This window comes from Peromyscus californicus, unplaced genomic scaffold (genome assembly GCF_007827085.1).
Source record: "Peromyscus californicus insignis strain IS unplaced genomic scaffold, ASM782708v3 Scaffold_14__1_contigs__length_90479793_seg_2, whole genome shotgun sequence".
Taxonomy (NCBI): domain Eukaryota; kingdom Metazoa; phylum Chordata; class Mammalia; order Rodentia; family Cricetidae; genus Peromyscus; species Peromyscus californicus.
In genome coordinates this window covers 73217280-73231974 of record NW_026294436.1, presented here as the reverse complement: position 1 = coordinate 73231974, position 14695 = coordinate 73217280, and the positions used below count along the sequence as shown (strand labels likewise).

The following is a 14695-nucleotide window of genomic DNA, read 5'->3' as shown; positions in this document are numbered from 1 at the left end:
AGTAAAGCTGTGGGTCAACCCAGAACGCACTCCAGTGATGAGCACAGAGCAGATTCCTTTTGTTATATGTAACCACAGCGGTGCTTTGAGAGCATCGCATGGCAGAGAAAGCATGAAGGCAAAAAGCAGAACGGGAGACAAGAGTGAAGGATGAAACGATGAGGCACTCTGCTGAGGACCATGACAAAATTCAAGATCAGAGATGTTCTAACCAAGGACCTAAATGATGCAGGTGTCCATAGACCATAGGGAAAGAACGGCCTATTCTTTCTTCTGTCTAGCTTTTGCTTACATGTCTCTATGTCTGTTTTGACATAACACATAGAACACTCAGAAAATCACAGTCAGGGTTATTAAGAATGTCAAAATACCTGGATGATGCATCAGACCTTCACCAAAAGGAGAAGGTTTTATTTCAGAGTTTAATCCAAAATTAGAAAAGTTTCTTGAAATAGGTGGCACTCAGTATATGTATAATTCAGTCTGAATGAAACATTTAATTGTAACCAAAGATACTTGTCAAAATACACAGCATCAGACCTGTTAGATCCCCTTTCATCATTGAGAAAGGATGCAGAACGTGTGTATTCACCATGCAGGAGATGGTACTCAGAAAAAGAGACAACTTTTTAAAGCAAAATATTTGTAAAAGAAAGAACACAAAATCACTTTGGGTTAGCCAAACCTCAACAGACAGCACGTTTGAGAGGTTGCCCAGGGGTAAAAGAAACAGAAGCAGTAGTTGCATTCAGCCTGTTGGCCCGGCTCTCCACAACATTACTTCCCAGGACACTCAAACCTTGCACCAAGCTAAAGCAGATCCCTGCACACATTGCTCATGTTCTGTGTCCTGACATCTCTGGCCAAGCTGAATTAGCTCAGGGGTACATGTCCTATTGAAATGAAGCAAATTAGACTCTCCCAACTTGGAACTATAAAAGAGAGGTGACTTTTAAGTCCATCTACATAATTGAGCACAGATCATAAGCAACTTCAGGAACACATGTGGCATAATATCCACGGAAGGAGGGGAGCAGGAAGAAGAAAGGAGAATAAGAATATTCCAATTTGGGGCGGGGAGAGAGAAATTTCCTTTTATTCAGTTTTACTGAAGCATATTTCTTAAAGTGGCATTTTCTAGGTTTACTTATATATTTCAATGAGTTTTGACAAAGGTGGCCATTAAATTGTACCAGCTGATCTGAAGCTCTTTTGGTGTCCCTTTCCAGTCTGTTCCCTTCCACAAGGCCCAGTTCCTGAGAACTCCTAATCTTAGCTTTGTTCTTCCAATTTTGTGTTTTCCTGACTTTCATATACATGGGATCGCAAATTAATTAAGCAGCTTTTTCAATCTTGCTTCTTTCCCATAGCCCTTTTTTTTTTCAGAAAGCCACACAAGAGCAAGAAATTATATTGCATCATATGCACCCCTTTCTTTCCCATCTCATGTCCTCCCCTACCCCTCTTGAATTAATGATCTCTCTTTGCTGGGCAGGCAAGATGTCCCCAGTGGTGCTACAGTGGCACTTACATATTGGGGGTAACCAACAGCTATCTCCCTGGACTCAAGGCCAGCTTAATAGGAAGGAACTCAGGCAAGCTACTGTAAACCTAGCCAAAGACCCATGATTAGAATGTCAAAAACGCCGGGCAGTGGTGGCGCACGCCTTTAATCCCAGCACTCGGGAGGCAGAGTCAGGCGGATCTCTGTGAGTTCGAGGCCAGCCTGGACTACCAAGTGAGTTCCAGGAAAGGCGCAAAGCTACACAGAGAAACCCTGTCTTGAAAACAAAAAACAAAAACAAAACAGAATGTCATAGACCCTGGAGAAGAACTAACACCTGTCAATTTCCTAAATCAACAAAGCTTCCAGCTGTTCTGTAACTACTCATACTTAAAGTGATCAATTTATTATAAAGTATAGAAAAAGGCAAAGATCTTTACTCTCATCAGGAAGCAATTGGAAAGATAGATTTCTATACAGTGAGAGCAGGAATTACCTATTTTATTATATAATGTTGTTTAAAAATAATTCTAGATGTGTCCTTACAACATCAGAGTACACATCCCTTTCCTGCTAAATATTTTATCAGTCAACTTCCTCTAGAAATTTGGTCCATCATCTAGATATTTGATATTGTACAGATAATTAGGTCAAATTCCCTTTCTTTAGGAAAAATTACCCCTTTTCTCAATTGTTTATCATTCAATTGTTTAAAAATGCACCCACATCAAGGTAAGAAATTATAACATGCCTCTCTCTGGAAATAGGTCCCCTTCCCCCACAAACAGCAAGTGCACAGACAAGACTGTCTCAAGCAGGTCAAGCAGCTCTGTTTGGATGACATGAATGTCACGATGCTGCTGGAGGTACACTCTTCAGGAGCTGCAACCAGAAACAAAGGGGTCCCCCGTAGTCACTGCATTGAAAAGGGGTAGGTCTCCTACCTGGCTGACACTGCTCACACCTTCTTCCTTGCCGATGAGGCAGACATAGGCACTGGCCACTGACGGGGTCACAAATGCTTCCAGGTAATGTCCCCAAGGAGTCGCACTCACACACCTGGCACCCTTGAAGATTGCCCATCGTCAAATTGAACCTATGAGGCTCACACTGGTTGCAGCGCAGACCTGTTACTCCTGATTTGCAAAGACACTGCCCACTTGATTTGTCACACAACAGAGAGCCATTGACTGTCCCAGTCTTCTCGCAGTTGCAAGGCAAACAGAGGAAGGAATTCTGCTGTAGGCTGAAGTACCCCTCCAGACACTGATCGCACTGTCTCCCTCCGACATTGGACTGACAGACACACTGCCCTGTCTCCGCGTCACAGGTGGTCCCAGCCTGGGAGCCAGTCACACTACAGTCACAGGCCTTGCAAGCACTGCCGGCCAACCCATAGAAGTTTTCTCTGCAAGTGTCACAAGTAAGTCCTTTGGCTTCTTTCTTGCACTCACACTGCCCAGAAAGTGGATTGCAGAGTTGGTTCACTGAGCCATGGAGGTTACACTGGCAGGGCTCACATCCATCATCATTAAAACTCTGGAGAAATTTAAATCCAAAATTGCAGCGATTGCATCTAAGCCCTGCCAACAAAACACATTTGAAGGGTGAGAGAGTTGGGATAGCAGCGGGGAAAATGGCTGAAGGGTAACGTTTAGCAGAGATCCCGAACACAGAGAGTGCCACTCTGGGACAGTCGTTTACGAAACACACTATGGCAGTACTAAGTTAGCTCTCACATGTGGCCTTGCAAGCAGTGTGCTTTGAGGAATATCATTGCTAATCAATGCAACATAAAATGCAGAAGGTACACATTACTTCTGTTGCATGCATGGGACTCTTTCCTACTTCCATAAATATCAAAACTACTTTAGTAAAATAGGCTTTGGAGAATAAACATGCACATGGCACCTGAGTTACTTTTCAAAAACTCAAAATTTCCTGAAGGGAACTAGTAAGATTTTTCTAGGAGGGTAAGCAAAGTACGAAACACCAGCTAGACAGAAAAAAAAACAGGTTCTATAATTCAGTTCTCTATCACCATGGCCGGAGTTACAGTGGCAAACTGTACTAAAGTGTATACGTAAAAGCTGGTAACAGAATCAAACTTAATATTTTTCACTACAAATAACCTCAAACAGTCCTTTCAGAAATTGTCCACATATCAAAACTCCATGGTGTACTGAATGTATACTGAATGTATTCCATGTATACTGAGCTTTTATTTGCTACTATACCTTTAAAAGCTGAGGGAGAAGAAAAAGTAAACCTTTGTGTGATAACTATCTTGGTGACAGGCACATGCACACTTACTTTCAGCTGTGATAAAGTTAAATGCCTAACATAACTACAACTTATCCAGAGCAATTTTTATTTTGATTCTTTGTATACTCTATATTTTATCATTTTCAATTAATATGAATTATGCTTGCCTTGGCTCATAAGGCAAGCTCACTGCTTGTCAAATCATGTGATTCAAAACACACCTGTTTAGGCATGAAGCAAACTCAGATCCTTATGTTATTTCTCTTTAGAGGGGCATGTACATACATTTTACAAATGGAGAAAAATGTTTTGTCACCTAAACTGAAACCTCTGACAACTTAGGTTAGTCTCAACAAGGACATTGCCAAGAAAAGGAATTTAAAGAAATCAACAGTGATGTTTAAACACAAACCCCTTCCCTTTGGACAGACTCTTTGTATATCTGTGAATGTAAATACCTGACTGCATGGCATTGAATCAATTGAGACATCTATTTCAAATTACAATTGTATAATTGTAATAAAAAATTAGTCCTAAACCAAGAGTCAAATACATACTCATGCACTGATATGGAGAAAAGCAGCCTGAAGCTGGAAGAAAATGCATCATTTGTATGTATATGGACAAAAATCCATTCAAACTCCAATAGAAGGCAAGTTCTTTAACAATGATGAATGGCTCACCTAAGGCATATCATTTAATTTCAATAAGGAAAATAAAAAAGGACCACGATTGCTGCAGATTTTAAAAATAACTGTATTGTTAACAAGAATTATGACTCATTTTGAACTATTAAAATCGGTCTACATGGATTCATATCAGATCAGTTTTAAAAATATGCACAGTACTTATTTGAATATGCCATACATATTCCTGACAGGTAATCTATCCCTAACGATACTCACGGAGGCCTACAGGGCATCACACTCGGAGCTAACAAGTGCGGCCGACTTAGCACACTTGGCATTTAATTCACATTCTTCTCCCTTTTTATTCTAGATGAATGACCTACTTTAATAAAATTATTGGTGGTAATGTATTTTACTGGTGATAGAATCATTAGTAAGATTTAACAGTTTTGTTAACTCAAACAGTTTGCCTTCTGAAATGTATACAACACACCCTCATGTTTTCAGGGTTTTTGTGTGTTCCTGTTAACGAGGCAATCTTCAATGAGGATGGTTGCTAATCCTATTAGGAAAATATATATTCACGTCAAGTTCCTGCTTTTATTAAAAGTATTTCACTTGCAGGGATTACTCTAGAAATCATTATTTATAATATTGCTAAAGCAAGGATTTAATCTTCACAAAATACATATTTATATTTTCCTGTGGGACACTACTTGCAGCAGTTGACAAAATGAGTAGATGACAACAGGAAATGGCAGAGGTCATGATGAGTTTTAGGTGATTAAAGTGTCCTTCTCAAGCTCTAGGCTCTAACTACCACAGGAAAGGTGTTCCTGAAAGAGAGAAGCCCCACTGCATTGTGTACAAAGGCCTGGGTTTAACATGTGTTTCTATATCTTGAATTTAAAACATGTCTCATATCCAAGAACAAAGAAAGACACTTGGAATGAATTCTACATGTCACCCCCACGTAAATCAGCCAGATTTTCTTACTAAGTTAGTGTTTGTGTACTTTCCATAAATAAAGGTAGAGATAATGTTACACACTTTTATCTAATCTTTCCTTAAACCAGAGGGAGCTTATGTGATGTCATCAGACCTGTCCATCACCTTTTAATTAGATTAATTAAAATGTTTGTATACCAGAGCTGTGAAGTTTTGTATATATAGGATTGAACAAAATAGATTGGGTTATATAACATAAATATATACATAATTCAGAATTATATGTAAGAACGTGTGTGTGTGTGTGTGTGTGTGTGTGTGTGTGTGTGTGTGTGTGTGTGGTGTAGATATCACTGCTAGGCACATTTATTATTTTGAAGTTCAGGTCAGTGTCAGTAAAACCACACAGGACTTGGTGTCTTGGGTGACAATAGAAATTCCAAGGTCTTTTTTAAACTTCCTACAGGAACCAGGGCATGCTCAGTTAAAATACAGGGTGCACTTCATCAGAAAACTTTCTGTTCATAATATTCTCATACATCAAAATTTCAAAGTACATTATGTACGTGGTGCATTTTGGGCACTTGATAAATTTTGTCCTTATGTGGCGGTGGTTCCCCTCAAAAATGCTGGATGTAATAAATTGCTATAATCAAATCTAATTTCTGAAAAATACCTGTGGGAGTAACAAACAAAAAAGCATGTCTTGTATAAAAAATGATAAATAACACCAAAGCTCGCTGTTTATTATAATCAGCTTGGTACAGAATTACAAAATTAAAATTATGTGACCCTTTATAAGTAAGTCTAGCAATAAACATGATGTGTGGAATTATATTGACTTGCTTTGCATTTCATAGGGACAGTTCAAAGAAATATAATAGAAAAAATGGAAAGATTTATCACAAAGTACCCTTTAGCACAGAATGTTTTGAAAAAAATCCATTTATTTTAGTCTATTAAAACTAGCAGGGAAATGATTTGCTTAGAACTCATTAAGTGTAAAACATTTTGAAAAAGTGCTAATTTTCTAAAAGAAACATCTATGCAGCAGGCAAATTATATTTTTCTATGACTTATTAGTTGAGTCTGTGTAACTAATGCATCTACTGAATAAAAAAAAACTTCTAAAGGGTTGATTAAACAGAACTTCAAACTATAGTTTGATACAATTATTAATTTAGTCATTTTTAGACAGTTATTTTCATACAAACTATTTTTTTCCCCAGACTTGAGCAAGGAAATCTGCTTTACCCTTCAGTTAAGAAATCAAATAGAGGCTTTTCTTCTTCCCCAGATGGAAATAGAGATGTGACTGTAAACTTGTGCATTACACGTACCAATAACATTCGCTTTACACAAGCACTGGCCTGAATTTTGGTGACAGGTAATGTCTCCATCCACAGTCCCAGAGGGATTGCAGTTACAGGGGCGGCAGCCGTCAGGATCCGACGCCTGCAGGTCATGGAATCCATCCAGGCACTGAAGGCATTGTCTGCCAGACACATGTCTCTTACAATCACACTGGCCTCCAATCTACAGGAGATACAACATTTTGTAGAATGATGAACACATCTATTTTTAGATAATTTGCTCATTAGATACAAGACAGGGAGGGAAGGGGAAAAAAATCTTGAAATGTTAAACAGGCAAGAAGGTGATCAGGTTGTGCCCCTCATGACAGAAAACATGGGAAGCTTCAGCAGGAAGACAATTTCGAAGTGAATGAAAATAGACCCATGGAAGTCAGTCCTAGATGACTAAAAGGGAAATGGGGAATTAAGCATTTAAGCACTATATAAAGAAATCAGAATATAGACATGCAAGTCCTGAAAATAGAAGAGAGCCAGCAGCTAATTTAATCTTCACAACTCCAGCCCTTGGTTTCACCCTTTTCATTTACTGTCTAGTTGCTCCAAATCCGTTTTGAGCATTTGAGTGTTTAAATTAAGAAAAAAAAAATCTCACCATGATGAGACTTTCCCATTAAGTGTGAATGTTATTAAAGTCCTTTACAGACAACAGCACAGCCTTGAAAACTCACCCTGATATGCATCTTTACCCACTCCTCTTTGAGGAATACTTCAAATGTTTTCTCACTTATTTGTGGTATCATTTCATAGGAAGTATGTCATAGATAGCTAATATTATTGTCAGCTATGCATGTGGTTTCAAATATCTGAAAAAGGGCTTTCAGATTAAAGATTTAAAAGAATCATTGTTGCCTCATCTTTCCTCATCTAAGAGAAAGAGGTCTTATTGGAATCATTTCAAGATAAAACAAGACAATCAATGTAAAAATACCTAAGTTGTGAAAATTCTAGTGTTAGCTAGAGTGTGGATGATAGACTTCAATATCCAAGACAGGGAGCATAGAAATATGGGCAGGCACTTAGAGAATGCTACCTTGTATCTGGCTGTACTTCACACTTCCCTGCCTACTTAACCTCATAGAAACTATGTAATTGGCTAATAGAAGGATATGACTTTTATTTCAAAAATAACTGTCATTTATTGGTATGCATGTATTGCACCTAACTATGAAATGCAAAGGTCCCCCGGTTACCTAGTTTGCCTACTGCCACCATTTCAAGGATATCACTCAGTAATTCAGGCCCAACTTCTTGCTGGTATTTAACATGTGTGAATCTTCCTCTCCAAATAGGCAGCAAGTTCCCCAGAAGCCTGGGCACATGCCTAGTGTCTGTCAAGTAATCGTAGACATTCCCACGCATCAAGAGTATCCATTTAGAGACCAAGAGCAACAGAGAGTGACAAAGGAAGAAACAATCAATGCCTTTTGGATCAAAACTTCATCTATTGTACATTTTGTTAAGTGCTTGATTTAAATGTCTTATCAGTGTCAATTAGATATTTAAATCTAATGGTGAGGTCTTCAGGAGTGTGTGAAGACCTGGGCTCGATATTCTACATGCTCACTATTGTGTGCTTTCTTTCTTCTTCTGCTCTACCCACAAATCATGTCTGCTTTTATCTTCACACATGACTACCATCACTTTTTACACAATATTCCCCCAAATATAAACTACTGCCTGTAGTTTCATCAAAGTATTTTGTCACCCAAAACAATGCTCTCCATGTGAGCCACTCTGGCACAAATTCTTAAGATAATTACTTTCATCTCACTGATAAAAAAAATGTTTATATAATACACGCAAATTACAATTCTACCAAATTGGTCATATGTAGCTAGAGTTTTCCTGCCTGGCCCACAGTCAGGACAAATCTCTCTCACCTGCCAGTCCCACAGCCGCTCAGACCCAACCAAGTAAACACAGAGACTTACATTGCTTACAAACTGTATGGCCATACCAGGCTTCTTGCTAACTGTTCTTACAGCTTAAATTAATCCATTTCTATAAATCTATACCTTGCCACGTGGCTTGTGGCAAGCCAATTCACATGCTGTTTGTCATCGTGGCGGCTGGCAGTGTCTCTGACTCAGCCTTCCACTTTCCAGCTTTATTCTCTTCCTTGTCCCGCCTATACTTCCTCCTGCCTGACTACTGGCCAATCAGTGTTTTATTTACTAACCAATCAGAGCAACACATTTGCCATACAGAACATCCCACAGCAGCCATACCTTAAAATGTAATTTGAAAAGAAAATGGCATAAGGCTTTATAATTATATAAAACCATCAACTTGACTCAGTTACTTCAAAATTAGCTGAAAATATAGTTTATTCCAAGCATTTCATTTGCAGATACATTTTAGCAGTGAGGTACCATAAACCCACTTACTATCTCAGATTAATCCTTTCCATTTATATATTAAAAGAAGATCCTGTCTTCCCTTTTAAAATATACTTCTAAGCAAAGCATGCTTGTGGTTCATACCTGGAATCCCAGCATTTGAAAAACTAAATTAAAATTGCCACAAATTAGGAGTCAGGCTAAGTGATATAACAAATTGGAAGGCAGCCAAGCTATAGGGAACAATTCTGACTTAGGCTAACACTTTCAAACTGATACAGTTTCCATGATGTTTGGGGAAAATATACTCTTGGTTTCACCTATTGATTCTCTTTGGCCAATATGTTAACAAGCATGCTCCATAGTTGTACTTGAACATGTATATAAACCTGGGAACTCACGTCCTCATGTTGGACTTGAGGCTCTGAGTTTGCCTTGTGAATAAGCTCCTGGGAAGAAATTAGTGGACATGTGATGAGAAGTGAAATGACCACACTGTCTTCATTCCTATCACTCCAGCTAACAGTCCATTTGACAGTCACCAGATACAAGAGTCCCTCCTAGGTCATCCAACTACATAGACAATTGAGAGATCTCAATAAGGTTTGGCCAAGCCAGTTTCTCAGGTCCAGTTCTGAGGCAAACAATAGATTCAAATGTTTGAATGTCTTTTCTATAGATTTATTCTATTTTTAATTATCTGTATGTCTGTGTGTCTATATATTGATATGTGCACCTGAGTACAGATGTCCACAGAGGCAGGAGCCATTAGATCTCTCTGGCTTTAGAGTTACAGGAGGTTATGAGTTATCTAACATAAGTGCTGGGAACTGAATTTGAGTCCTTTGAAAGGTCAGTAAGCAGTCTTAACTACTGAGCCATCTCTCCAGCCAAAGTTTTAGTACCTTAGGCAGCAAAAGTTATCATATATAACACTGCTGATCACCACTTAATTCCCATTTTATTTCCCTGTCAAACAGGTTGAGAGAAAAACAGTGTAATCACTACAATCATGTGGCCAACTATTATTGAGATTCCTAGTACCAGGAAGAAAGAAAAACAGATAAAATGATACAACAGACAACAAGAACAAAAACATATCCTTATATTTCAGGCTATGGTCATTTCTCTGCTCTTCAAGGCTTAAAACACTGTCTAGATCAGTTTGATTCTGAACACTTCTAGACACATTAACCGAAGAAAAATAATACCTACTTACAAGCTCTGGCTCAAATTGGAAACAGCTTTCATAAGCTTGGCTTGGGTCACATTCTTTCCAGGTCTAAAAGATGTGGGCTCTTTCTTTGAAATGTTCTCTAGAAGGCATTTTTGGACTGTGAATAGCCCACTAAGTTCTGCTAGGTCAACATTCTAACATTCTGATAAGTTTGGTTGATATTTCCCCCTTTACATTTTTTCAAAGTAGAAAAAAATTGTTAGATTGTTCAATTGGTTTTGAACTCAAGATCCTCCAAATTTAGCCTTCCAAAGGCTGGGACTGCAGGTGTGAACCATTGTCTCTGGCTCCTGATTTCCATTTTGATTGTTCTGTGATCTCTGGATTATTTATAAGTAGGTCAGTTTCTAAATATTTAGGCATGTTTCTTAATATCTTGCTTATTTATAATTTAACTGATCAGTTAACACACTTGCTATGATTCTAATAATTTACAGTCTATTGAGGTGTTTTATGGCCCAGAATTTAGTCCATTTTGGTAGATGTTTTCCATAGACTTCAAAACCATGATGCAATACTCAGTTGTTGTTGGACTGAGTTCTCAGTCAATGCCAATGAGGTCAGCTTTGTTGATAATGTTGCTCTAATCTATATGCTTACTGATTTTCTGTCCATTTGCTTTTTTTGGTTATTGAAGACAAGGGGTATTGATGTGTTTGCATGAAATTGGGGGTTTTTCTATTTTTCCATTCTGTTCTATTGATGTTTGCTTTCTATATATAGTTACTTTGTTTGGCACACAAATGTTAAGAATTGGTAGGGCATGTTATTAAAATGGAAACAATTCTCTTTCCAATATATAATTGCTTTTAGCATCCTCCATAAAATTGTTGCAGTAAAATATGTGTTTTCTGATATTAAAGTAAAGGAACTTCAGCTTTCCTCAATTCTTGTTGGCAAGCTATATTTTCCCACAGCTTACGTTTAGACTATATGTTCAGTCTATTTGAACTATATTTCCTGTATGCCACATATGCTCAGTTTGTAAGATCTCATTTTCACATGTTGTTCCAACTTTTCACTTATAAGTGGAGTATTAGAATGTGGAACTTTCACACTGTTATTGCTATGGCCTAAATCTCACCACAACCTTCTTCCTATTCACCTAGTCCTCCTGGGCTTCTGTTTTTTCCTAATTTTTTATCATGGTAATTTATTGAATCCATTTCATGTCCACAATGGCTTACTAAATGTAAGTTTTATTTTATGATTTTAATATTTTCTTGTACATATTTACACAGTCCACCTACACGGAGAATTAACTTTGCACATAGGATAAAAACCTTCTAACCCTTCCCCTTCTCCCTTTTTACCATTGCCATATGCTTTTCCATGTTGCAAACTCTTTAAGGTGGTGTTGATTTTGTTCAAACTCTCCATTCCCCCTTAGAGAGAGTTAAAGTACAGGAAATGCACATTTAGTTGTTAACATTTTTGGAGCACCTTCTGTCTCTATATGGATCCATGGAACATGGAATATTTTACTTCCTCTGGAGTACTTTTACAAAACGTTTTGTATGGTGCAGTTTTGCTTGCAATGGACTGTAACTCTCTATACTGTACAACTGAACTTCATCTCCCCCTCAGAAAGATGCTGCCATGGACATGCAATTAAGCTGTGTCATTTCTTTCTGCATTTTCTGTATTTCTCCATGTGGTGATGCTTTATTTGTGCACCCCAATGAGGCTTATCTAGGGATCAAAAAAAAAAAAAAGCCAGCCACTATATTAAGCATAGAGGTCAGGCAGTGGTAGCACGTGCCTTTAATCCTAGCATTTGGGAGGTAGAGATCCATCTGGCTCTCTGTGAGTTCAAGGCCACACTGGGAACAGAGCCAGATGTGGTGGTACATGCCTTTAATCCCAGTGCTAGTTAACCATAGAGGTTTGGAGGTCTGTATAGATAGACAGGAAGTGATAGAGCTGGGTGGAAAGAAGAAGTGTATAGTTGGGCAGAGAGAGGAAGTAAGATGGCAGGGCACAGAAAGGTATATTGGTGTAAGTATACAGGAAGTAGCTCTCTCTTGGGCTGAGGATTTCCTAGAGGAAAGACATGGCTGGCTTGCTTATTGATCTTTCAGCTTTCACCCCAATACCTGGCTCCAGGTTTTTTATTAATATGACTGTTTAGCAATTTGTCTTACATCTCCATTTTCCTCTCACTTGAATTATCTTAGAAGAAGTCTGCTGTCATTCTATGGTTATTCCTCAGAATGTATTATGTATTTTTCCTAGGACACTTTAATATTTTGTTTTTATCACTAGCAGACACAATCAGCAGCTCTGAGGAATTTGATGATTATATTCCTATTTGTAGTTTTCTTTGTATTTCTCATTTGTGTGTTTTATTGACCTTCTTGGCTCTGTGACTTTATGGTTTCATGTTCAATTTTGGAAATTTCTAAGTATTATTTCTTTGTATATTTTTGTCTGTTCTATCCCACTCCTCTCCTCCAGGGAATTAAGTTCAGCATTAAGCCTTTTTTTTTTTTTTTTTTTTGGTTTTTCGAGACAGGGTTTCTCTGTGTAGCTTTGCGCCTTTCCTGGAACTCGCTTTGGAGACCAGGCTGGCCTCGAACTCACAAAGATCCGCCTGGCTCTGCCTCCCGAGTGCTGGGATTAAAGGCGTGCGCCACCACCGCCCGGCTTTGCATAAAGTCTTATAGAGTTGCATGGCAGCTCATTCACGCTGGTTTCGTGTTTCTCAGTCATCTTTTTCTCTATGCTTCATTTATGTTGCTAAGATGTTAAGTTCTTGATATTCCTTTCAATGGAAAATCTATTATCAGTTACACCCAGCGTGTGTTACATTGCATACACTTCAGTGTTCTCTTCTGTGGTCTTATTTTCTAACCCTCTACTTTCCGTGTAGCTTTTGAGACATCTGGAATAGAGTTATGATGTTTATTGTAATATATTTGCCTGAAAACTCTACATGTGCTTGGCTTCTGAAAGAGTTTAGTTTATTTGTTTGTTTGTTTTTACTATTATTATTATTATAAATTCTCACCATCGAATGTGTTGGTCTACTTTGTTGCATCCTGGCTTTCCACGACTGCTCCCTCATCCTTAACGACCCCCCATGGTGTTTTCCCCAGGTTTTCACACATACTATGATCAACATTCATGTGAAGACTTACAGAGCATACTCTGTTAACCTCTGACATGACCCCTCTATACTCTTCTTGTCTTTCTGAAACACTAACTACTTTGGATTCCTGAAATCCTTAGCTCCTTTCCTGCAGCTTGGTATATACATTCTTTCAAGGAAGCTATCTGTGGAAATTGTAAAACTACAGAATTTAGTCTCTATGCCTAGGGGGCATTTTCTTCATTATCTAACTCTCAAGGTCTTGCATGCAATTAATATAATTTGTCTACATTTTGGTTTCTTCGGGTGGGAAATAAATTGAGTTTCTGTCTGGTTGAAAGTAGAAGTTGCATGAAGGGTTATAAACTAACACCCCTTTCAACTAAAACAAGGCAGAAAATAAAACACTGTAACCTAATTTGAAGGAAGATAGATGAAAAAAGTCAGAAGGAATTTATTGGCAACACTTAGCATATCATGGAGGGAGTTGTATTGGGAAACATTTATTCAGATATTTTACGTAAGCTTTGGGCTTTGAACCCAAATAAGAGAGAGCTTGGATGTGGTACCTCTGCTTGTAATTCCAAGGGATGGAAATGGCATGAATCAAAGTCTCACACAATTTCTCAACTGCTCAAAAATTAGATTTAGAAGGCATCCAAACTAGAATCCCTGATCTTCAACTATCCCGTCAGTACATCACTTTCTTAAAGGGAAATTCTGGACAGTAACAGAATTTGCATAGTGACAAAATAAGAGGAGCACAGGGTACCCTGGGGTGTCCAATAAGAAGAAATTAGAGTACAGGAGGAGTGCATACTGGCTCCTTTAGAGATTGACAAATTAACATAAAAATTTGCCCAGAAGGAGTTTAGAAGGACTGAAAAAATAATTATAGTTACTTTTTTTCTCAAGGAAATATAGATAGCAAGTTCTGAGCGTTGTTTGAAAAGTACACATTGATAATATGTACTCAAAACCTACAGGTTTTGGTTGTGGTGGCTCATGCCTACAATGTCAACATCTGGGAGGCTGAGACAAGGGTCACCTGGACCTCTCGCCTCAGATTGTCACATAACTATTTTCTTCAGGTCTTACGCCAAGTACAATCCATGCAACAAGACATGTCTGCCTACACATATGAAACAAAAATACTCCTCCTTAAAATGGCATTCCTGAGGCACATACCTTGCCTGGCTTCTTCCAAGGTACTTAGTTTGGTAAATAAACCCAGACCCTCTTATTTTTATACAGTTAATTACTCTCTGTTTCCTTCCCATGGCCCATTACAATGGAGGTATTACAA

General features: G+C 38.3%; 1 protein-coding gene across 1 annotated transcript in view; it reads right to left on the bottom strand.

Annotated features, from left to right (window-relative positions):
- The window catches only part of Ush2a (usherin), a 706426-nt gene that overhangs the window by 553445 nt on the left and 138286 nt on the right, over positions 1–14695 (bottom strand). The window contains exons 11-12 of the mRNA XM_052737975.1: positions 6687–6882; positions 2449–3087 (exon numbers count right to left, since the gene is read on the bottom strand). Of these exons, the coding sequence (XP_052593935.1) occupies positions 2449–3087; positions 6687–6882 (835 nt within the window). The remainder of the gene's footprint in view (positions 1–2448; positions 3088–6686; positions 6883–14695) is intronic.